The sequence below is a fragment of the Hippocampus comes genome, unplaced genomic scaffold, assembly GCF_001891065.2.
Source record: "Hippocampus comes isolate QL1 unplaced genomic scaffold, H_comes_QL1_v1.1 scaffold428, whole genome shotgun sequence".
Lineage (NCBI taxonomy): Eukaryota > Metazoa > Chordata > Actinopteri > Syngnathiformes > Syngnathidae > Hippocampus > Hippocampus comes.
Window position 1 is genome coordinate 246,506 of NW_017806065.1, and position 25,196 is coordinate 271,701.

At 43.6% G+C, this 25,196-nt stretch overlaps 2 protein-coding genes across 5 annotated transcripts in view; one reads left to right on the plus strand and one right to left on the minus strand.

The window, feature by feature from the left end:
* The window catches only part of wdr7 (WD repeat domain 7), a 32,449-nt gene extending 7,722 nt beyond the window's left edge, over nt 1-24,727 (plus strand). For 2 of the 3 annotated variants that reach the window (XM_019893449.1, XM_019893448.1), the window contains exons 17-31: nt 21-314; nt 511-707; nt 1,281-1,378; nt 4,027-4,176; nt 5,534-5,652; nt 5,844-5,967; nt 9,030-9,143; nt 14,441-14,668; nt 18,069-18,255; nt 21,730-21,847; nt 22,051-22,200; nt 22,356-22,438; nt 22,524-22,623; nt 23,735-23,839; nt 24,456-24,727. In XM_019893449.1, coding sequence (XP_019749008.1) covers nt 21-314; nt 511-707; nt 1,281-1,378; nt 4,027-4,176; nt 5,534-5,652; nt 5,844-5,967; nt 9,030-9,143; nt 14,441-14,668; nt 18,069-18,255; nt 21,730-21,847; nt 22,051-22,200; nt 22,356-22,438; nt 22,524-22,623; nt 23,735-23,839; nt 24,456-24,659 — 2,271 coding nt within the window. In that variant the 3' untranslated portion in view covers nt 24,660-24,727. The remainder of the gene's footprint in view (nt 1-20; nt 315-510; nt 708-1,280; nt 1,379-4,026; nt 4,177-5,533; nt 5,653-5,843; nt 5,968-9,029; nt 9,144-14,440; nt 14,669-18,068; nt 18,256-21,729; nt 21,848-22,050; nt 22,201-22,355; nt 22,439-22,523; nt 22,624-23,734; nt 23,840-24,455) is intronic. The other variant, XM_019893450.1, reaches the window with a different exon arrangement.
* LOC109529976 (unconventional myosin-IXa-like) lies at nt 2,742-3,691 on the minus strand. 2 transcript variants are annotated; one of them, XM_019893452.1, is made up of 3 exons: nt 3,569-3,691; nt 3,161-3,381; nt 2,742-2,912 (listed from the first exon to the last, which is right to left on the minus strand). In XM_019893452.1, the coding sequence occupies exons 1-3, from the start codon at nt 3,669-3,671 to the stop codon at nt 2,784-2,786; spliced, it is 453 nt and encodes a 150-aa protein (XP_019749011.1). In that variant the 5' UTR covers nt 3,672-3,691; the 3' UTR covers nt 2,742-2,783. The 2 variants fall into 2 exon arrangements, with proteins under 2 accessions (XP_019749011.1, XP_019749010.1); XM_019893451.1 differs by having other exon boundaries at nt 3,530-3,691.
* Nucleotides 24,728-25,196: the final 469 nt, after the last annotated feature.

A 25,196-nucleotide genomic window follows, 5' to 3' on the forward strand; every position in this document is an offset into this window, starting at 1 on the left:
TTGTTTTAAAAAAAAAATAGGTAAAAGAAACAATGAAGGAGACCATCAAGGAGCACCTTTTGGACGAAGATGACGAAGAGGAGGAGGAGATGAGGAGGCGCGAGGAGAAGTCAAAGTCCTTGAGTCTTCTGGAGTACAACCTTACAATGGACACCGCCAAACTCTTCATGTCCTGCTTGCACGCCTGGGGTCTCAACGAGCAGCTGGACGGTATCTGTCTGGAAAGACTTGGCATGCTTAGGCCACACTGCCCCATTTCTTTTGGTCTCATCTCCAGAGGAGGTCACATGTCCCTCATGCTGCCCACCTTCAAGGTATGTGCCAATCTGGACGATTTACCCGAAATGAATATGTGAACTATTCCAATGACCAATCAAGACAATTCATTGTTCCTCCTTTTAATGCTCATGTCTTGTGTTGTAATGCTAGCTGAAAAAAAAAAAAAAATTGGCTTTGGTGTGCTCTCGCCATTCCTTGTCTTTGGTTCATTTGTCACCCTCCATTTGTCAGGAGTCTTTGCTGCGGCAGTTGTCCCTTGCAACAGGCCGCAAACTGACTTTGTCAGACATTGTTGGCAAGGGGACATACGGCGTGTCAAGGGCGGTCACTACGCAGCACCTCCTGTCCGTCATCTCCCTGGCCAACACGCTGATGGGCATGACCAATGCCACCTTTGTCGGCGAGCATATGAAGAAGGCACCGGCCAGGTAATAAATGCAGAAGAGCAGGACGCTCTCAAAAGTACAATACGGTGCACTGACAAATTATTTGCCTCTTCCGAAATTCATACTTTTTTTTGCACAGTTTCCCCACTTTAATGATTAAAATCAGAAAACAAATGTAAATATCAGACAATGATAATGTATGTTAAAGAAATGGGAGATGTGAAAATGGGTTTGGTATAGATTTTTTTCCATCATTAAATATGTGCATGAATGAGATTTGTGCAGCTTTCGTTGTCAGTCGTCTTTCTGGGTATTTGTGTCTCTCGAAAAGTACGTTTCCTCTGGTATGTTCAGACGCGGGATTGTGCCTTTACTGAACAATTCAATAGCCTGAGCAGACAAATACCCTTTTGTGCGTGTGTGTTTTTTTGTGTGTGTGTGTGTGTGTGTGTGTGTGTGTGTGTGTGTGTGTGTGTGTGTGTGTGTGTGTGTGTGTGTGCATGCGCAAGGGATTGTTTCGTCTTTTTTTTTTTTTTTTTTTTTTTTGTGCTCTTCCACCTTTCTCCTGTCCGTTCCTTTAATATTTCATGCCTCGTCTTTGTGATCCTCCTCCAGGCCTCCCAGACCAGGAGGAACCCCGGAGACTCCTCGTAGGACGCCGGCCACACCCCCTCAGCCCTCCAACCCGGCACTACAAGCCCAGATCAAACAAGGTAACTACAAAAGGAGTGGGGGGGGGGGGGCGCTTGCTTCACACCCTTGGGGCCCTGCGGGGACATTTGGAGAGAGGCGGGGTCTCATAATGTAGCCTACTGGCAATAAATCCCACAGAGACTTAAAAAAAAAATATCACAGAAGGAAGCTGCTGGTGTTTTCTTGTTCAGTGGGTCTTTAAAAGGACTCTTTTGTCATTTTTGACATGGTCGAGGTGCAACAGCTGGAGTTCAACCTTCTTAAAAATTATTTCCAAAGTCTTTGAGCGTCAAAGGATTTGGAAAAAAAAAAGGAATTAAAAAAACAAACAGCTCAAAAATGAATGACGTCTTTGGAAGTCTTGGGCACCGTTTTAATGGCCCTCATATGTGTCTACGTAAATGATCGTTTTTCTTCGCTAAACTGGTAAACATTAATCAACTTTGTATGATTATACCTATGCAAATACATCTTTTAGGAACATTTAAATGATCGTACAATATAAGAAACAAAACCATCAAAATGGGAAATGTGTGTTTTACTGTTATAACTTCAATCATTCAAGTTGTATCCGCAGAAGATTTTTGCCGCAAGACAAAATGACCAAACTCTACTGCAACACAATGCTTTTTCCAAGTATAAGAAGTGTCGCAACTTGTTCGGACAGGTTCACTGTAGGCGACATTGTAACCATCTGTCACCATCTGCCATACATACGCAACCGCACGCATGCACACTTGTCAAGCACAATACCTGCACATTTGTTTATACACACACTTGCCTCGGATGGCACACTTGCATTGGCGGTGGGAGGGAATGGGGTTTCGGGCTATTGTCATGCCTCAATGGGGGCGGGCGGGAGCGTGACAAGCGTGTGGACTGATTCGCGCCACACTCCTATTCATGTCCATTCAGAGGGACTCCTTGGCCATGACCTCTGCTCAGACAGTCTACCCCAACCAGGTGTGTGTGTGTGTTGTGCACTAATAGCAGCTCACAATCGCCCGGAAAAAAAAAATAGACACCCCTAAAATCCCACATATACACAGAAGATACTCTTAGCAAAGAGCAATGATTTTTTTAGGTTTTTGAGCAATTATTTTTTTAATACTCCTTGGAATTAGTACTTTTAGTGGGACATATTCTTAATCGTACTTATTCAAAAAAAAATGTCTTCAAGCCTTTTCCTTTTCGCGCTTTGGTTTATTCTGATTTTGTCCGTGCTCTTGCAGGAAAGTCATTTTTCTATTTAACTTTTCTTTCTGTTTTCTGTAGCATTACATTTGGTGATTTGAGACAACTTATCTTGTGACTTTTCTCCTGCATAGGAAATTTTACGCTGTGATCAGTTTTTTTGTTGTTGTTTTTTTGGGGGGGGGGGGACACGTTTGCGAACCTCCGGCTGAACAAAATAAGCAGAATCCTTCAGGGACTCACAGCCAGGGCGGAGGAGTACGAGTTGAAGATGTTGATGCGGAACTCCTTCAGGGCTTTCTTGAAGACCACATCCACCATGGTGTCCTTCTTGCCGTTTTCGCTCTCCAGGTCGGCAATCTGAAAGGGCCAAAACCGTCAAACACTTTGGCAGTAAGGTCACGGTCTGTTTTGACGCGCAAAGTGAAGCGTTTTCCTGACAGTCCTGCAGGTTATTACGGTGACGCGAATGGACAGCGCAACTCGACTGCAGCATCCTGAGCGGCGTTTCTAACATTATGATCTTCTCACGTGACGAAAATATAAATAAGAGACCCCCTCCTAGGACGGCGGTACAAGCACAAACACGCATTTCTTTCAGCCGGGACCTTCTTCAGGAGGAAGTCGTTCATGGTGCGATAGTCGTGAGCCGAGGTGAGGATGTGCAAGGCGTCGTTCTGCCACTGGGCGGGTTCCAGGGCCACGCTGCTGATCTTGAGGCTGCGCCGCCGCTTCATCTTGGGAGACGGCTCCTTGTTCTCCTTGCTGTCCCGCCTCCCGCGCGGCGATGAGGCCTCCGCATCTGGACTGCGAGGAGGGGACGGACGCTCTGATGGACACAACACAGAAGGAAAAATAAGGTTGTTGAATGCTCTGCGGCAACCAGGTGGTTTCAGTTGGCTTTGGTTTTTTTAAACATTTTAATTTTATTTTGTTCACCAAAATGTTTTTTTTTAGTTTTCATTGAGTGTAATAACCTTGGCAGTCACCGCCGTTGTCCACAGGACATCTCTTACCGGGCGTCTCAGCAGCACTTTCACTCCTGCTGGCCAGCTTCTCCCTGGACACTTTCTTCCCGCCCTGTTTGCTTTTACTCCAGAATCGCATCTTTCCTCTCATTCTGATGAGAAAAAAAAAAAAAAAAGTTTCAATCAAGTGTTCTAAGTCATGATCTTCAAACCTCCTGGAACCTGATTGCTCTCTGCCTTGCTTCATAATCAACTAAGAGTTCTGTGTAGCTCCCAACCCCCGCCCCCCAACAGGATCAAGAGATTTTATTTTTTTAATCTACATTTTTCTTTTGTTGCTTTCGTTATTTTCTGTTGCTGTTTTGTAATTGAGTGTAAACTATTCTTTTCGACTTAACTGCCTCACTCCCCCTTCTGTGTTCTTCGTGTGTACGTATACAGTTGACAGCTCTCTAACATCTTCCTTCACTCTTTACTATTTTTCTCCTTTTCTTTCCTTTTCCAAGCTGCGGTAGCCACCACAGCCGGCACCAAAGTTTCTGCTACCGTTACAACGGCGGGGCCCCCGGGGGCTCCTGGGGTTGTTGTTCCTCAGAGGGCCCCGGGCTCCCCCAGCCCTGGTCCTGCTTCTCATAGCATCCCCTCGGTCAATGAAGGTACCGACTGAACCGATGGGTTCAGCTTAAAGGAAATCTGACAGCCCTGTCTTGATTCACCCACTTGCGCTTGGAGATCCTCTTCTTCCCTTCCTCTATTGTCCACTCCCTTCTGTTCCTTTTCTCATGTTTGTATTCTCCCTCTCATGTAGTTTCTATCATTTCATGTCATATTTGGTTTCATTTGGACTTTTCTGTCCTCAAGTCGTTCTTTAGTTATTGACATGCCCAGAATCAGTTTCCACCCATCTATTTCAGTTCACGTTTTTGTGTCTCTTGCCTCAATCTTACCTTAGCCATGCTCCCTCTGCTTTTCTCAAGTGTCCATGTTCGTCCTTTTTTTTCTTTTAAACCCATGTCTTTCTTACTGTTTGGGTCTACAGCGCTGTACGTCTACCTGTTTGTGTGTCTGTCGTAGGTGTGTTCAATTCACTTTCGGTTCACTCAGTTGAACAGCGATCAAAATGCGGCACCAGTAAAGAGTTGAAACGTTTGTCGACCTTTTGTTTTCAAATTCCCAGCACTGTGGAACTTGCAAACAACCAAAGCTGTCTTGAAACAATTCATTTGAGAGTGCATTGACCATTGTCCCTGTCGGCTGGTGTGTCGTCAAGTTGTTCATGTGCAGTCTACTGTTGTCCAGTGATATTTCTCTCTTTCTGTCTTTTGCATGTTTGCTCTTCTCTGCTTCTTTTTGCTTAGTTGGCCTGCCTATTATTTTATATTGTAGACTCACTTGGCGACATTAAGCCGGTGAAAGCTATATCCGTTTCCTCACTCAATGCTTCTTTGACATGGGCAAACCCTCCTCAGCTCTTAGCGACATAATAATAAAATACATTACACCAAAACTCACATGGGGTAGCGGTGTCAGGTGGGGAAGATGTGTGACCATATCGAAAACTTGTGAGCGTTGGTTTGCGAGGTATATGTTTGTTTCAAATACGCACCTGGACTAAATGCTGTCTTCAAAAGTAGACGTTTCCATTTTCAAGTATAAAGACAATGTAGTGTTACAGTTGAACCTCTGCATCATTGCTGTCATGTGAAACACAAAACAGTTTCTCACTGAAGGGTCAACTTCAAAATCAATCAAATTGTCTCATTCATGTGGGGATGTTGCAAAAATGTTGAAAAAAAAAATTACATTTTCCGTAAAAATGTAATTTAATTGTGGTGTGATTTCAGTATTCCGTCAGTCTAACATCTGTCTTGTCCGACGCTAGAACAATATCAAAAGCTGACAATGCACGGACAACTAGGCTTTTTGCAAGCAAAATTTTGTTCATTTGATGTCGGGCTTTTCTCTCCCCCCCACTGCCCCCCCCCATGAAATTACCTTTGTGTGTATTTGCAGGTTGGAGCCAGCTGGCAGCAATGCACTGTGTCATGCTCCCTGACCTCTTGGGCCTAGACAAGTTTAGACCTCCACTACTTGAAATGCTGGCGAGGAGATGGCAGGACCGCTGTCTCGAGGTAAAACGCTCAGGGCTGCATTTGATTTGCCTCCGCACTTTGTACCGTCTTAATGTTCTATTCACAAAGGCTATCGCGCTACTGATATTCCAGCGCAAATATGTTCGCAAAGTTTCATCCAATCACAAATGACCGAGTGATTAACGCACCTCAGTCTTCGCACTAAGGGAAATGTCTGCGCTTTTACGTAGGTACGTGAAGCAGCACAAGCTTTACTGCTGGCTGAGTTGAGAAGGATCGGCCAATCAGGGCGCAAGGACACCATTGATTTGTGGGCTCCTTACCTGCCTCAATACGTGGACACAGTCAGCTCCCGTAAGTACTCGAACATTTTTTTTTCAGTATCCTGAGTTTTTTATTTTTATTTTTAAACAATATCATGGGTTTTTATAGAGTATCTTGAGCTGCTTTTTTTTTTTTTTTTTTTTTAATGTCGCCAACTTCCCCACACTCCTGTGATAACAATCGTACCGTTAGGTTCATCTCGTGATAATATTGCGTTGTGATATTTTGATATTGTTCCGTCCCTAATAAATAGCACCCCATTGCAGTCATCTCGTTTGGATGTGATGAATACATCTATTAAGTGAAAAAGCAATTAAGTGACATGAAGAGTGCAACTTTTTGAAGACATGAAGACTGCTTGATCTTTTTTATGATTCGTTTGACTTTTAATGGTGCGCACTGCATCAGTAGGCCTACAGCATCACATTGCCTTTGTCTCACTCTCGCCATCCATCCAGCTGTTTCTTTCTCTCTGCTTCCCCAAGCATCCCCCACTTTCCCTCTCCCTTCTGTCTATAGTTAGATCCTATGATGGGAAGAAAGGTTGATCTCCACCTTTTTTTTATGAGAAACAGTCTTCTAAAATACTATGCCTATATGTGTGTATGTTTCCAGGGGTTGCCTTGTAGTTGCTGAGGATGCTGGATGAGGCGGAGGGGGGGGGGTTCCTCAGGGGAACAGTTGCCATGGAAATGGGTACCGGTCAGTGTTGTGTTACCACTGCCGTACCGCAGGCGGGGGAGGTAGGGAAGTGATGGACGGGTGACCCCAGGGGAAGAGGGAGGACAGATGGGGGAGGGAACACCGAGGGCAAGATAGAGTGAGGTTATAGGGTCACTGAATTTGATCTATGCACAGCACAACAAGACTGACTGACAAAAAAAAGTGGGTTATTCTGGTCCTGAAAATCAGGGCTATCGTGTCATGATGTTGCAATGCAAGTCGCCGTCTACTTTTATCACTAATCTCTGTGACTCATTTTTGACCTGAAAATACTTTTTTTTTTTCACTATGACAAGAGGAATCCATTATTTGGGTTGTTTTTCTTGGTGTGGAGGTATCTGTCACCCGTGCTAGCCGGACATGCTACAAAGAATTACAATTAAACCTTGCAGTTTAACCTTTGAGGTGGATGGCTTCTGGCAGAATACGGAATGGAAGCCCAGGAGAGGTGGCGCAGGGCAAGTAGTTAACCTCAAATAACCACCATCTATCCCGCTCACTTCATTAACTCGTTTCATGCCAAAACGTAAAAATACGTTGGCAAAAACCCGATCATTTAGTGCCATCATTTAGTGGAAATGATTTCAACATGATAAATCACCACTAGATGGCAGGTGGGGCTTTGATCAGATCTTGGTCCACACTGCGCATGAGTGGGCGTGGGTGCCCTATGGTGATCGGAAGTATCGTGCAGGACGCCACCAGAGAGAACATCGATAAATATCATCAGCTAACTCTACAACAGAGCTTATTCAAATCAAAAAATGATCACAAAGTCCCATCGTCATCCTTAACGAACACGCGAACACGTTACGCAAAATCTCCTCCATTCTTCACACCTTCACGCTCATGCACACATGCAATTTGGCCCTTTGAACTCACTGTGTGTGCCAGCTGTTTCTTTGATCACTGAATAGTAACCACCATACCCTTCTCTTTTGCAATATTTCACATCTGTTTCCCCCCAATTTTCTTCACCTGCTGCTTTTGGTGTTTATCCTTTTGTCCTCCTTGTGTGTGTTGATATGAAGTTCAGTAGTTCTAGGAGTAATGGTATCAATAAGATGAACGCAGATCACCAAATAGCCTGATTGCCAGACTAAAGTGGAATCGGCCCGCTATGATTTTACAGAAAAGGAAGTGTGTGTTTTGAATCGAGGAAGAGAGAGCAACAGACACAATGGAGTAGGAGGAAAAGGTCCGGGAGGTTAACAAGGCATGCTGGGAGCTATGTGTCATGGCTGACATGACAAGCTTGACCTTGGAGCAGGCAGGAATACCTTCTTTTCCCTCTCCCCTCCCATCCATCCTAACCCCCCTCCCACCATCAGTCCTCCATTCTACAATGCCCACCCCACCCCACCTCTTCTTTCTCCCGCAGCGGGTTTCAACTCTTTCATTCTCCAGCAGCTGACTTATAGATCATAGGCCTGGTTGGATGCGTTTTGTAACGATGTGAAAAGCAATGGTGTGGAAGTCCCAGTGGCAAGTGGGTCTGTATATCAGATGGATTAAATTCTCTTGCCGATAAATACAGCAGCAGCTAAATTTCTTTTCGTAGACCCCCAATACGTGCCATTTTTTTAAAATGATCAGAACATCGCTTACCTAAGGAACATGTATCACAGTCACTTTTGTGCTGCAGTAGGCCAATGCTGAGACATTTTACAGATTGACCGAAACATTAAAAAAAACCCAAAAAAACAACAGCAATCATTTTCCTTCTATTTCACAATTTTGCAATACTGTTTGTCCAGCACATGAAACCCCAATAATATACAATGAAATAGTTCTTCCTCAGAACCTGGTGATATTGTAATGTTGTTACAGGCATTGTCTCTTTAGCTCGCTTTGAATGTGTTGTTTTCTATTGGACGAGAAAACACAATTTTGCTGTATTATTTTTCTCATGATTTCTCATTATCTGTTGCGTTTGTGCCATTCTGCTCAAATGAACACAATTTGAATGAAGAGTGTTTTCTTGCACGCCGTGTTGCGAGTGCCCGTGTGGATTTCTTTAATGAATCTGTTTAACCAGAGATTAGCCCAGCATCGGTTCAATTACCTTTTGTCACTCCATTCATTAGGGAATAATCATTCATTAGCCTGGCTAATGAAAAGCACTGTTAATTGGCAATGGAGCGATAAGGCTTTAATGAAGGCACTAAGTGTATCCTGTTTGTTGGAACAGGTGTGTGTTTCTATTAATTCCCCTGATAACGGAGAGGTCCAATAAACCTTTATTAGCTACTTCACCGGGACAATAGGAATCAATGTGAAACCTGTCGTGATGAGAATACTAACGGCTACACAAACCCCGTGAAAATTCGGACCCGTGCATTTTAATTAAGTGTGCTTCTATCTTTTAGCCGGCGCATCCACCGAACCCTCGACTCCGGCTCCGCCCCCTCCTGAAGCGCAACCAATTGAGGCCAAGGCTCCCGAGGAGGAAATGGACGTCACTGATGATGACATTACGGCAGGTATTCATAACAATACAAGCAAAAACTGTACCGTTGCAAACACGCTGGCACTTGCTTTCCCCACGCAATCAATTGCTGATTATTCACTTATAAATTTAGACACATGCACACCTGTAACTTTGCACAAATGTCCAATTGTCTTATGACGTTTAAATATTTTTGCCGACACTAATAACTTCATACATCCAACCTTATTAACTTATTTTTAAAAAATGGTTTGACACCTTTAGCCTCCCAGCTCCCTTCCTTCCTACTTTCCTCCCCATCCTTCTCCCAGAACAATCAATATTACATACGCAGCTAACAATTTGTCATTTCACACTGGCCATGTTTTTTTTTTTTTTGCCCTGTATTGACAGCAGTATTTTTCATTTTCTGTGCAGCATTAAATCTTTAAAATCGTACAAACACCAAGGATCCGCCAAAACAGGGAAAGGGAAAATCCTATGCAGGAGCAATGGAAACGGAACTAAAAAAACAAAACAAGAAGTAACTAGGAAGAGAAGACAAGTGGGGAAAGAATGCTGTTGACAGCAGCAGAATGACTTGGCTTTGGGCTGTTACCACGGCACCTGAGTCTACTCTTCCATGCCCCAGACGCACGCACACACACACACACACACACACACACACACACACACACCCGCCTTGTCTTTGTGCTGTAGTTGTCCTCATAGGTGTCAAGCGATTTAAAAAGAAGCAATTAAAACAAAGTGGAGCGCGACCGATTAATTGGCCCCCGTAATAGCGTATCACCTGTATATCGACATTGGACAATATGGAATAGATGCGCTGCATGAACTTTTTTTTTCTGGACAGAGATTCTGTCAGGCAAGCCACTCTGTGTCTCTGCTGCACTTTGCCTGAGTGCCTGGCCCCTCCCCCTCATACACAAACGCACAGACCAGTATTATATAATTATATTTACTGGTTTTGGGAGGCATTCTGTGTACATGACAATAACCCATTAATTCTTCCGCACCCTAAACAAGGAACATGACTGAAAAAATGTTGCCTTTCTTTTCTGAATTCAACTTTTGGTTTTCCCGTTTCCATCTCTCAACCCCAGAGAGGGTTTGCGGTGGCGCAGATAGAGGTCAGAGGTGAAAGGTCAGGCTGACCCTCACCTCTCAGTGTCATTAGCCCAGTTGTGATTCGGTTAGCCGAAACGCTAGCCTCCCCTGCTAATCTAATATCTGTGCCTGGAGGTTGTTTGGGTCAGCTCACATTTCTCTTCAGCACAGATTGAATCTGCGCAGAGATGAATGTTCGCAGTGGTGACTCTAAACCTTCTCGATTGTTTCCGATGATTCAGTTTGCGCCGTTTTTTTTTTTTTTTTTTTTACACATTGAGGGACACCTGCAAAGGTGCGGTGTAAATTTAAGATGATTAGTAATACTGTAATAATGAAAATATAATTGGGGCATTTACATTGTGGCATAGGGCCACGAAGGTTTGTAAATTTTTTTCAAAAGTGCGTTTGTATTTTCTTGGGGTGTCTAGATGTGACATTAAAATTTGGAAATCTGGATTTACAACGTGGATGGATTTCTTGAATCAGGGAATCGCTTCAATTAAACTTGTCAGACAAATTAAAGAAGGCTACAAGAGATTTTTAAAAAACACATCATGCCACAATCTAATGCAACGTAAGATCCGCCTCTTCCCATCATCCTTGAGCTTTCTCATGAGCACAGATTCTTGTCTGTCAGTCCGAAGACAATAAAATGCATTTAACCTTTAGACCGACTTAGGCAGGGTCGAAGGGCAATAACCACTTTAGGATTTCCAATTGTTTTTCTTGTGCCTTTTTTTTTTTCTTTATCGTCTTAATTGTGTTTTCAATTATTTCCCAAGCTTCCATGTCCCCTGACATTCACTTTAAGGACGGAGTGCATCCTTGACCACCACAGTATTCCACAGCACAAGCGCACTCGCGTTGAAAGGAATTCTTCCTCCATTGTACTTTTCCACGGTCTACTCTGTCGACCGTTTGCTTTCTCCTTCTACCTGCTTTCGTTCTCACATCAGTTTCCTGCTGATATTGATCCCCTTCCCTCGGTCCCGAGTGATCAAGTTTTACCAGCCTCCTATTGATTACCAATAGATGCAAAGCCACGCTGCAGGATTGTAGGTTGATAGGGTTACCGCTTTTGAAGTGGGGTTTGGTACGCTTGTTAGCATGACTTCCCCAAAAAAGGAAGATGTTTTAGCTTTTATTGTCATATGTCCATCAATTATTATCTTTAAAATGTTCTGACCGCAGGTACAGTATGCGCAACATTACGTCAATATTTTTCATTACCCCTACTTGAGCATTCATCTTATTGAAATTGAGGGCTTTGTCTCTCCCAATGTTTCCAAGATCTCAGTTGTCAGGGGCTTTATGCACAGCTCGGAACCCGCTATGTTGACTAATACGTTGCATCCTGAGTATAGGGTAAGTCACAGGACCGGCCAAACTATGAATAAAAAGTCTGACGTTTAGTCCCAAAAATGTTTCCCACTCTTAAGCTTCGACTACTCGTGCCGGCCTTTCCTGAATTTTCCTCCATCCATCCATTAATCAATTCCTAGCCCTGTCTCACTCATTATTCTCTGTCCGCCTGACCTTAAAAGATATTTTTAGATTAAATCATTTTCTTACTCTTAAGGATAATGTTATTTAGCCAGATAGCTTCCTTTTTTTCCCCCCCTTCATTCCAGTCCGTCGACGATTTACCCAAACGTAGGCAAGGGGAGAGGAGAGTTTGATCGTGCCCCTCTTTACTTTATTGGGTTACGTTTGGGAGCAGGTTGACCAACAAATAAGATTTAGATACAATGTCATTATAATAGATCTTTCGGTCGTGAAGGAAGGGGATCGATGGCCTTCAAAAATCAATCATTCTGTCCACACGGGCCGACAGACCGCAGGTAGGATGAGATGCACCCAACAACTGTCTGCGGACATCTCATTCCACCTAGAAAGTTCAGAGCATCTGCCACTCTTTAAAAAAAAAAAAAAAAAAAAGCTTTTACATGATCAAAAATGGCTACCAATGGCCCAAGTGTAAAGGTGAAAGTTTGGAGTCTCATTGCTCCATCCATCCGTACTTTTTTTTTTAAGCGCGGGAACTCTGACTCGCATAAGTTTAATCAAGCCACGCTGCTGATTAAGACTGTCATGTCTTCTTCACTCACGTACATTATCTTGAAAGATATGTTCTCATCAAACTCCTATTTAAACGTTTTTCTCACGCTGCCATAACTTTTTTTTTGTTGGTTTTTTTTTTTAATTTTTTTTTTTTTTTTTTTTTTTTTTTGCGTTTCTGTAAATTGTAACTTTTTTGTGTGATTTTGGTTGGAAGTCCATCTGTAATTCTGTTATCTACTGGCCCATTCTGGCCCAGGGAACGGATGCCATCTCTAATCCATTTATCAGAGCCAGCCGCTGGGCCTTCTTCCAAATGACAGCTGGCCTTTTCGCAATCTCATTATAAAGAGCACCAGGATATAGTATGAAAATATGGGGGAAGGAGGTTTTGAGGGGCTGAAAAATTGAGTAACTTATAAAACCTGGACTCACCCATGTGAACCGCTGGGAACAGCCTTGATGTGGCATTTTCATTTCTTTAAAATCTTTCTTATTTTGACCTCTTTATCTTTTTTTGTCTTAAACCTGTGATATTGTGAAATGTTTTTTCCCCCCAACATTTAGATGAATATACTGGCTTGTAATTAAGGTCAACTTCTCATAATTACCCTATCAACATGGTCCACGTAAAAATGGCAGATGAACATTTGACATATGACTTTAGCTTTTAGATTCATAACACTTTTTTTTTTTAATAATCCCAGGAGCCACAATGGATTCATCATCCATCCACCGCACAGATCTTTTTTGCACAAGTCACACAGTTTTACCTCCATCCAAATCAAATGTGTGTTTATATCCATACTTCAACTGTCAACATCAATACAATATATAAATATTACAGAAGCTGTGTCAAAAAATGAAATATGATGTATTGTATTGTATGTATCGCCAATAATATGGTTGCCTTTGCTGGCTTGGGAGATTTGGGCGTGATAGACTCCCCTGTGACCAATCATAAGTGATTGTAGCTTCAGGCCTGCACTGCAGGATATTTGTCATGATCCTCTGACTTCATTTTTGCTTCCAATCTTTCGTATCTTATGTCTGTAATGTAAAATGCTTTTCTTTATTTTCATAAAGACAGGAGGTTGCTTTCTGCTCAACTCTGGAAATTAAATCTGGTGTGCTGTAAAAATGTATTTTTTCCCCAGTCAGAAAAAAATATAAAAGCTACTGTATATCGTAAATAATTGCAGAGCCTTTAGGAATTCATAATCTGATTCTGACTTAGGAGTCATGTTAAATAATGACCAGAATCAGGTTGCATGAACAAATCCAGGAAGGTCAATGGCAAGACGGTGCAGTGGCTCCCTCTCTCTCTTTTGTATGTTCATCTTACAACCTCCTACCGCAAGTGTGGGAAGGAGGGTGGAGTGTGGGTGGGTGTGGTTAGCAGGCGCTTTGTTCCCTGCGATATAAATCAGTCAGAGTGATTTGCTCACTCACCCAAAGACAGAGAAAATCAGAAATAAAAATCCGACATCTTGATGGTAATAGGAAATTGCATCCTCTCTTCTCACACTCTCTCCATCTCTCACACATACACACACACACACACACACACACACACACCTACACACAAACGCGTGCACACAATTTATACGTTCCCCTTATTGGGCTTGTGTGCTTTTTTTAACCATGTGTATAAGGAGCTCACATCTCCTACTGTGATTTTGCCACACACGCAATTTTCACGAGTCTGCTGCCATAGTTCCCCGCTGCGCAGGTTCTGTTATGTATTGTACACACATGCACACCAGGTTCTTTTTAGGTGTTTGCAAACACGGTGGGGACACACACAAACACTCAAATTGACAGAATTAGCAAGAAGTGTGTCCTGTCGCATGTGTCCAAAAAGCAGAAAGACTCTTAGAGTGGCTGTGTATGTCTGCACTGTAACAAAAGGCTTTCAGTTGAACAATAAGATGTATGCCTGCATTTGTTTGGGTGTAAATAATGGCCAAGCCCTGACAATAGAAGCAGTGTTTGCCTTTTGTTGGTATCAGCTTCATGGCGAGGCGTTATTTTTAACACATTTCATAGCGAGAAGGATGAGATCGATTGAAAGCAACGCATCCAACAGTTCATATGAGGTGTGCTAAATTTCAATGTTTGGCCCGAAGCTCTTGGTAAATTCTCTTTGTCTGTGTGTGCAAGGCTGCCTCTCGAACCTTCCGCCGAATGCCAAGAAGATCTCCAATTCGTACGAGGAGCGACGCAAACAGGCCACGGCCATCGTGTTGCTGGGTGTCATCGGGGCGGAGTTTGGGGCTGAGATTGAACCTCCAAAAGGTGCCGCACGTACTCGGGCCGGCGGCCAGGTCCCCGAAGGCTTTGGACCAACAAGTGGCGGTTCTTCAAACTATTCCCTGGCTCGACACACGTGTAAGTCACTGAGAGCACAAACGTTATTCGTGTCGGGATGAACCGCTGCAAAATGATGTCTTCTCACTCTTTGAACGTGACTGTTTTTATAGAGCTGTTGGATATATCAATTGCAAGTTTAGCTGCAGTTTGGAGGGATTTTTATCAAGTTGGAAAAACAACGTGAGCTGCCCTGAACCTTGTTTCTGTGATAAATTGTGCAGGGATTCAGTTAGACAGCAGTCGACACTTATAAACGGTTGATAAGCTTCCTCTGTTGACATTTTGCAGAACTTGGACACTTCTAAACCTAATTTAAGGGTTAAGTACATCATATTTTCATACCGTGCCACAACATTCAACCGCAATCCGTGTCGTGCTGCAGGTCGAACTTCGAGCATCTCCTTTGGTACAATACAATCACAGTTTGGTCACAAATGTCGAAGTCATGGGGGTAAAAAAAAAAATCACAGATGGATTAAAGGTGAGGGGGGAGAGTTGAGATTGATTTTAATCTGCCAAGCTTGACTCTTTAAGCGTGAAATATAACACTCACGCGCACACACACACACACACACACACACACACACACACACACACACACACACAAATTCTCTGATTGATCGGAGCCTGTGCCACACGGAGCCGACGGCACTTAAGCCTCAGCGGGCATCAAACCCGCACTAAGCGGAGGCGCTCTTCCATCCTGCTTCTCCCGAGCTCTGATTGGTTGTCTCTGGGGGCATCCACCCGGAGACGGTGCCTGTCTGCTCACTGATAGGCTTAATCCATGGCGGGATGAACACACGAGGTGTAGCTCACCTGAATGGTCTCCAGCCCCCCAAAAAATCTCATACATCGGTAATATACTGCGCTCTTCAGTATGACACGGTCTTTTAACTGGGACTCCGGTTCCATTGTTTTGGTTGACTCGTCTTCCTTAGGTTGAGAAAGAAAGTTGGCATACCCATGAGAATACAAGATTCCAACCAGAGGAATCCGCTTAGGCGTGACGGTCAAATGTTGTTTCTACATTTTCATTCCGGTCTCCTCAGTGGTTTTCGGCTCATTCGATCAGTCCGTCCTTCAGCCTCTTCCCATCCAGTCAATTGTATTTCTCTGTGCGTCCACCCCGTCTCGTACTTCACCTGTCTCTGTCATGAAATTGAAAGATGGATTGTTGTTGTTGGCATACAGTGCTACGCGTGCGTGATAAATGAGAGCCGTCTACCCGGAGAGAAGGTGGGTACAGTAGTCGTCATGGCAGCGTATGGATTTATGTTTTCATGTGCCGAGAGAAGAAATGTAGAGGATGGTGGGGGAAATTGAGCTTGGGCTGGAAGGAATGACGGACAGATGATGACAAAGGAAGGGTTGGACGGGGTGAAAGAGACAAACTGTCCATCGTGTTCTCTCTCCGGACAATTATCTGCGTCGTAAATGTCAAAATACTGCAAGTCCCCACAGGGGTCCATTCATCATGAATGGTGGCATTTTGAAACATTCATGAGAGCTGATTGGAAATTGAGTTTGTTTTTTTTCTTTTCTTTTGTTGTTGTTGGGTTTCTTGTGTACAGCACTGCGGACAAAAACAGTTTTACAAAATACCGTAAGAAAATTTCACATCAGTCATTTGCGATATTGTTGCTCAAAACCGAAATTTAATTTAAACTCATCTGGTTTACCTCGCCGATCACTTTAAGCACGTCATTCTTGTTTACGCTCGTAAACGTTTGACAGTGAAGCTTTATGCATGAATTGTGAGACAAGACAAGACCTTCACTCTTTGCAGTCACTCTGATCGAGCCATTATCCACTAAGTCCTTAACATTGATTTACCTTCACGACAGTAGCAGACGGAAACAGGAACGGCGGCGGAGGAAAGAAAGTAACAAGCGTGTTGTGTTGGCCCAATAAATTAAAATGTACCAATCTGTTGCTGTTTCACGCTCTCTTCGACGTTCACTCCTTCCTTCTTCCCTTTGTCTGCTTCCTCCGACCAAAGTCCCGCTCTAATTACCCACCGGGTGTTAATGTGACATGTTTACTACTCTAACGAACAGCCCATTATGGCCGACTGATGCTTTGTCAATAGATATTGAGTCATTTGAATCTAGAGCCTTCCTTTAAATAAAGATGTCCGCCAAGAGGAATGGACCTCGGTGGAGACTATCTCACTTTTTCTTCACTGACGTTCGGAGAAAAGCTGCAATTGAGTCTCTAGCCATCTTGAATTGTCTATAAACACACGCCAAAAAGGGCTACAAAGTTGAATTCGGCTCAAACTTTCAACAGGTAAAAAGTACACGCACGTACACAAAATAGACCCGCCCACAACCTCCACCTTCATCAATCGCATCTTGACATGTGTTCGAGGTTTTTGTTTGTTTGAGAAGAGAATCTGCGTACATATTCACATGAGAGGTTTGATTTTGACCAGTGATCTTCTACGCCATGACCCCCAAATCATACTCCTCCCCCAAAGGCCTCCCACACAGTCACCCTTCCAGTGTATATCGCTGATTATCGCTTTATGTGAAACGAATCGCTCTCTGGAGCTCACATTGATTAGCTGTCAGAAGCAGGAGTTGCAATTAACTTGGCAAATGAATGTTTGCATATTTTACACACGCACTACAAGGGCATTCCGCAAAATCGCTTGTCGTATAAAGAGCGTATTAGTTTTGATTGCATTGTTTCATATTGATTGAATTGTATATGAAAAGATTTGGCTGATCTTGATCCCTCTCTCACCAGTTGTCTCCAAATCACAAATGACCAACAAGTTATTAGCTGCCATGAAAACATGTACTTGTTATTTGCTCTCAAGAATACAAAGTCATATACATTTATTATATCGATCCATAAAAGAAAAATGTTGAGAGAAATGCAAAATATCACCTTGTACAATATATAACTCTTCACGTTGAATATGTCATTTCTTTTTTTTGTTGAATGTTGTTGGTTCTGGTGTTTGAGCTGCCTTGTTTTTTTGCCGAGGCTCTGAGTCCCTCTGGGCGAGATGTACTGGCAGTCAGTCACCTGGGAGATAGCCGAGCGGGGTGGCTTATGTGTGTTTGGGGGAGGGGAACGTTATTGAGGGTTGGGGGATATTTTTTTGGAACCTTAATGGTCAGCGGGTCCCCACAGAGGCTGGCTCAAATGTCAGGTCAGCTATGAAATGACCTCCAGCTCACTCAGTTGCTTCATCCTCTGTGAGCATGTTGTATTTCGACTCCCGCCCCCGTTTGCCATTTTTCAATTATGAAATGTTAATTTTATTGCAGAATTCTAGGCCGTCGAAACATACACGTCGAGCCAGACGTGCTAACTGGATGCCGATACCAATAGAAGTCATATACAATGTCAACACATTTGATTCCATGGCGAAATAGTCATTCTCAGTGTTTGACTATCTCAGGTAAGGCCCTGACCTTCCTGCTACTGCAGCCCCCCAGCCCAAAGTTGCCACCGCACAGCACAATCCGTCGCACCGCCATCGATCTGATCGGCCGGGGCTTCACCGTGTGGGAGCCGTACATGGACGTGTCTGCCGTGCTTATGGGGCTGCTGGAACTCTGCGCTGATGCCGAGAAGCAGCTGGCCAAGTGAGTCTTTCCTGAAATTTCCCTTGATCACCTTTGGATAAAATTCATTTGTTCGCCGAGCTTCCCAACCTGGAGAAAATCCGTTTTTAATCCATGAATTTCACAGTTTCACACCTTTTGCTCTACAAAGTGCTTTATATTTATATGGAGAATTTAATTGCGCTGATTCTAATTTGTTTTAATTCACATTGATCAATATCAATCGGGCATTTTATCTGTCTGATATCCCTCACTTTTTGTGAGTTGTGTATATGCCGTATAGAGAGGTATTTCGCAGAAGACGGCATCACGGGTTATGTCTATGTGTTGTGTGTTATGGTATCGTACTTCATAATATTGTGAAAAGCTGCACACCGACGACGCGGCGCAGCACTTGAGCAACATGGAGCCGACACTAAAAACGGAGATCAAGACTTTAATTTTGATTGCAGACATTACCGTGATGTTTCATCGTCTGCATTGCACTGACATGTCAGCCATTTTCTGCCTTCATTCGTCTTCGTTAAATGACCACTTCCTAAAATGAGGCACGCGTTCAAGGAAACCTCTCCTGAAGCCGGCATTCATCAGCCGTTGTACAAATGTGCCGACTCAACTGATGTGAGTCTGTAAGGTACGATTCGGGATTTTTGTGGTGCCGATAGATGATTGGTAGAGAGCATGTCAATCAAACGAGCAGCTAAAGGTTTTTTTTCTGATACTCTGGCCCCCTCCTATGTTCCACAAACATGCCTGTGAGGTTTTTCTGAAGACTTCAAATTGTTCGTACGCGTGTCCCCGCAATTGACCAACCAGTCCAGGATAAACCAAGCCTCTCGCCTAAAATCATCGAGGCTCACCCGAGACCCTGAAGAGGATATGTGATAGAATATGAATGAAATGCTCAGTAGGAAAGCCACTGCATTTGACAAAGCCTCATCGTGTGTCTGGTGCATCAAACATGAGATAAGTGTGCGTGTCAGAAATGGCAAAAGTCTGCATGAACTGATTTTGTTAAGCCTGAAATCCGAGACGCTTTAGCCTGGCTTAATGAGTATGGATATGTCTGCTGTGCGTTGGGTGTGAGTGTGTGTCTGTGCGTCCGCGCAGAGGAGCAAGAAACGCAATGCAGTTGGCGTATTCGATTTGAAAGCGGCGACAGCTCCAGCCGTCAGCAATTAAAGAAAAAATAAATATCTCAGGAAAATTAAATTATGCACACAACTTGCTTTCCAATGTATTTATTTGATTGTGGATTAACAGACATCCACTTCTCCACTTGCTTTTTGTGTTTCATTTAAAGTTGTGGAATAGAAATATTCTCCATCCGGTAGGCATGCTGCACATTATTACTAAAGTTATCCTTTTTTAGTTTGAAAAACACATATGGATTTTTTTTTTTTGGGGGGGGGGGGGCATGATTCTGTGGCCCTGCTTTAATTCCTCACACCATTCGCGCAGTTGAAGTAGGGAAGGGAGAAGGCAGCATACGAGGAGTTGAATGTGTAACGGGCTGAAAGGAAGTGCGGGCGCACACAGAAGCTAGTATTTCCATGCAGCTGAATCGCAGTGAGGCTCTTTGTCCCTGTTGCACACTACTAGTCATCAATACACTCCTTACAGAGCGCCTTGTGTGAGTCTGTGAGTGAAAGTGATAATCCTTTTTTCAATTTGTACAGAATAGGGAAGAGCCCCCGTTGTGGAAGACTTGCACACATTTTATACATTTTCAATACCAGAACACTTGTCGACAGACCACCACGTTACCTGCTGCGTTCATTTCTTTATCCCCCTCCATAAAAGAAAATCATAAGAAAAAAAACCACTCTGGTAAGACCATGCAACTTGAAACTAACGCACAAAGAGAAACCTAAGGCCCACGGTCACATTTGAAAATGCCATGAATTATGAAAAAAAAAAATTGAAATTGCATTGGGGGTAGTTTGATGCGAAATGAAACAGAAATCTGGTTCCATTTATGTTTTTTGAATTGATGCGAGACAAATCAATTGGTCGCTCAGCTGCCCTCTGCTCTGTTTCATTTTTTTTTTCGTGTAAGGGATTCAAAAAAAAAAAAACGCGCACGTTGTTGCGCTCCAAAATTATTTGTCCCTCTAATTTCATGCCACCAGAAAGCCCACCGGCCTGTACTTTGCTCAGAAAGTCAAACGTTTAACCTGTCAAGTCGGCGGGGTGTTGATTTCTGGTTGCAGTGACTCAAACAATGTGACTGATGTTATTAGCTGCTTCCTCACACATAACAATCAATATCCCCCTTTTATCATGGTGTGTGTGTGTGTGTGTGTGTGTGTGTGTGTGTGTGTGTGTGTGCATGTGCGCGCGTGTGTGTGTGTGGGTGTGGGCCCTAACGATAATTCAGATTATTTCATTACATGTACTTAATGTTGGTCATTAACCTCATTGGTTTTCAGTTCAATTAGCTCCCTGCGCTCGTGCCTTATATCAACATTGTGACTGTTTCCAATTACAGCCGACACTATAAATGAAATTAAACATTTCAGCATGGCTGATTTATGGCGAACATATTACCCACCTTAATCTCTGGCTGTGATCTGTAATCAGGGGAGATGAATCGTGCAAGTCACCCCCCCTTCGCTGACTCCCTCTCTTCCCGTTCGCGCTCTTTCTCTCCTCCCTGACTCACTCGTTTGTTAACAAGGCCTTGCTCCCCCTCCTTTTGCCTTTTTTTTCCCCCTCTGTCACTCACATACGCTTGGAGAAATGAGGGGCCAGCTGTTAGTGTGTGTGTGTGTGTGTGTGTGTGTGTGTGTGTGTCATTCCTGTTGCATTGTGGGAGTCCATTATGCCGTTTTCTGGTGAATGGCTGCCATTGACTCAGCCTTGACATTATAAGCTGCCCACTAATCTCTTCACTTCATATATTTGTAAATCTCTCTCTCACACACACGCTCATTCTCTCTCTCTCTCTCTCTCTCTCTCTCTCTCTCTCTCTCTCTCTCTCTCTCTCTCTCACACACTCTCCTGCTTACTGTCTGATTTAATTGAAAAAAATATGAGGCATAACAAATAGCTTCACCTGCCCCACTGCATTTCGCTGAGCGTCAATTATACACATTTTTTTTTTTCAATATTTGCTGGCCAGCCTGATCGGATCATCCCTGTTCGCCATAAATAGCGATAGTCAAGTAAAAATAGACTGTTTGAAAAAAAATAAAACTTTCCTTTTCTGTTTCCAGAACGCATTGCATGGTGCAATGCATTATGAATTAATTTAAACTTCGTTTTATTCATTAAGTCACAAGGGCATTGCCTACAAAAAAAATAAGATGCTGTAAACGGTTAGCGCACATAAAGGTGAATAAAATCGGCAAACAACCGCCATTTCATCCATAATCGGCCAAGAGATCAGGATCTTTTTCCCCATCTTCGCTGTCTGAATGAAGGTGAAAAATAATCTGTTCCGCTGTTACAATTTCATTGAAAACTCCTCTTCCTCTCTCTCTCCGTCTGCAGTATTACCATGGGTTTGCCGCTCAACCCACCAGCAGATTCGGCGCGCTCAGCTCGACACGCCCTCTCTCTTATTGCGACTGCCCGGCCGCCAGCCTTCATCACCACCATTGCGAGAGAGGTGAATTCTAAGTGCCAGAAGATTTTGACAGAGATGTATTTCCAGTCGAACCTCGAGTTATGAACTGAAGTGGCTAGCGTATGCCTGTTTGTAACGTGAAACATCATAAACTAAGGCCATGTTTCCCATTGAAATGAATGGCAATGCAATGAATCCGTTCCATTTTCTTTTCTGAAACAAATGTGTTGATATTATTTTCGCAGGTCCATCGATACAATGCAGCCCAGGCCAACTCTCAGTCACAACAGAACGTTCACACCACCACTCTGGCCCGAGCCAAGACTGAAATATTGAGAGTGATTGACATCCTGATCGAGAAGATGCCTGGAGATGTTGTCGACTTGCTCGTTGAGGTAATCATGTTAACAAGAAGCAATAACACTTCAATGTTGCCATGACTACTACCAATAGTAGAGATTCCTTAAGTTCCATTTCCATGATAGAAAGGCACAGCTTTTAAATAAAATAGCATACACCTCCTCCCCATCTCACATGATTGTCTCCTAAGGTGATGGATATCATCATGTACTGTATCGAAGGATCTCTGGTCAAGAAGAAAGGGCTGCAAGAGTGTTTTCCTGCTATTTGCAAGTAAGTGACGAGGGAATAAAGAAACTCCGACACATTTGTTTCACTGTCATGTTCTCAATGTTTGATTATTGGGCAACCGCTTCAGATTCTACATGGTGGGTTACTGCGACCGCAGTCACCGCATTGCTGTCGGCGCTCGACAAGGTTCAGTGGCCCTCTATGATGTTCGCACTGGAAAATGCCAGGTATGGAAATGGAAATCCCCTCCCTTTACCCAAATCTTCAAAAAAATGCTGTAATGCTTCCATGTTTACAACTTCTTCTCTGAGATCTAAGGGCAAAGAAAGAAAAATTGCATGAATGAATTATTGACTATATCTTCTGTTTATGTGGCCTGTTTAATTTATGTCTCTTATTGGAAGCCGGCTGTGTTGTACAAGTCCCGGTGCACGCAGATGGCAGTGATAATTTTGTCTCACATTGTTTCTCCACTGGAATTGTGCATCCATCTGTTTTGACATCACATAAAAGCGCTGAGGGGGAAAGCAATGGAAAAGAGGGATTGGGATGTTCTCTGAAATACGGCAATGGAAACCGAAGACTGAAGTGAAAAGATTGAGGGGGGAAAACGCGATTAAGAGAGTTTGAAAAGAGAGAGATTGGCTTGGAAGGCTGGAAAAAAAAAATCAACGATTTCACCCAACACAACTGGGATCTAATATAAGGGCGAGAACCAGGTAAAAACCGAAGATTTTCATTTCATCGCGGTGTTACATTTTTCTTCCCTACAACCACAGATGGGCTATAATTTCGGGGTCTTTGGCGCCCAAGGCGACGTGCCTTAATCTCATCGAGTGGCGCACATTTCTAATCCCAGACGCAGGCCGTGTCGGGATGGAGATTTCTGCGAGGGCCGTTATTGTGTTACACACCTTTCATCTGTTGGGACACTTTATTTGGTTACCTACGGTGCCGCGTAGCTTTATTTCGCCTCGCCGGTTCTGGCGGCGAATGGCAGCACGCTGCCCCTCACCTGATGGAATTATCTTGCTCAAAGCAAAACACTTAGTGTCAAGAAAAAGCCCAGAGATTTTCTGCTTTGTCGCAATGAAATTTCAACAAGGGCCACCATTTGTTCTTTGTTGTATCTTTATTCACACAAAATACAATTTATCGGCGGGTGAAGTTAAGGCGGCGTGACGGCAACTAAAACCCAAAGAAAGGATTTGTAAACTGCTTCAACAAGTCACTGATTGAGATACTTTCAAGAATACGATGCCCTCTTCTCAAGTGGCTCTCTTCCGAATAGAAGAGTTGACTTTTCGTAACTGCGACTTCCTCTCCATTTCTGTCTAGAATATCCACGGTCATAAGGGTCCAATCACGGCGGTGTCGTTTGCCCCCGACGGCCGTTACCTGGCAACCTACTCCAACGCTGACAGTCACATCTCCTTCTGGCAGGTGAACAAGATGCACCCATTACTTTTTACATGACTCTATTCAATGGCCAATAAGTGATCAATGACCAGCCGGAATGGTCGATACTCCATGAAAATGTTCATAATTGCATGTATAAATAGCTTTTTAAAATGTTTCAAGTGTTGAGTCGTGTGTGGAGCGTCATGTTAGGGATTAGCAAGCGTTGGCCCCTCACCTAATAGCTAGCTGGCTTGAACAGCTACGTGATGGAAGAGTCCAATCGAGGTCTGATAGGCTGGCGAGGCTCCTTGTGGGGTCGATGCTGGAGAAAGCAGAGCAGTAAATTTCTCAAGACGATGCAGAGAAAGGTCCAGACCGCCGTTGGCAGCGGTGGAAGTTATTAGCTGATCGTCTGCCAATGGCTAGCTAGCTTCCAAATGAGAGCATCTCTGTGTCACTGAGTCAAAAACATCATAAAATGGCGAATAAGGCCATAGCAGTTGGTCGATTTAGCTTGCACGAGTGGTGTCTATGATTTCATGTGTGTGTCCTTCTGTCAATGTGCGAGAGATTACAAGAAAATTGTTTCTTGAAAGATTGACCTTTAGTAAAGAGTATTCTTTTGTGGGTGGGGGTGCGGGGAATTGTCCCAATCCAGATGAACACCAGTCTGCTGGGAAGCATCGGCATGTTGAATTCAGCCCCCCAGCTGCGCTGCATTAAGACCTACCAGGTTCCCCCAGTGCAGCCGGCATCTCCCGGCTCCCAGAACCACTTGAAGCTGGCCCGCCTCATCTGGACCTCCAACCGTAATGTCATCCTGATGGCGCATGATGGCAAGGAGCACCGCTTCATGGTTTAAAGGGGATTGGCTTCTTGGAGAAATCGCATCAACGTGGAGCTTTGAGGTTTTGCGGTGAGGCCACGGCGGAAAAGCTAATCGGGACTCTCAAAAGTTTTATTTTCAAAATCATGTAGAATGAGGCTCAGATTGAAGGCTTAAAAGCAAGCGCACCGTTTTAAATAGAAATTATCGGAAGACTTACAGTTAGGAAAGAACGAAGCCACTCTGAATTTAGGTTTATGTGTGTGTGTGTGTGTGTGTGTGTGTGTGTGTGTGTGTGTGTGTGTGTGTGTGTGTGTGTGTGTGTGTGTGTGTGTATATATGAGTGTTTTATCTCCCACAGTGATGCTCATGAATGAATTCACCTGCTAATTTATTTATTGGCTGAAAAACAAGGCTCACGCTCTGATTTATGTTCATGTTGTTTTAGTAATTTATAACTTCTAGTCATTCCTAATGATTTGCTCGTTTTTTTTTTTCCTCCTTCGTCACAGTTGGAGTCAGGAGTGGTCCATGCATTTTTTTTCTCTTTTCTATTTATTTGATGTCAGCCTA

What these genes read in the sequence shown, in the direction of transcription:
- LOC109529976 (XM_019893451.1), bottom strand. Translation starts at nt 3,671, where the DNA reads ATGAGAGGAAAGATGCGATTCTGGAGTAAAAGCAAACAGGGCGGGAAG. An exon ending in CAACGGCGGTGACTGCCAAG is followed by an intron (nt 3,382 to 3,529) that starts GTTATTACACTC and finishes TGTGTCCATCAG; the next exon opens with AGCGTCCGTCCCCTCCTCGC. An exon ending in ACGACTTCCTCCTGAAGAAG is followed by an intron (nt 2,913 to 3,160) that starts GTCCCGGCTGAA and finishes TGGCCCTTTCAG; the next exon opens with ATTGCCGACCTGGAGAGCGA.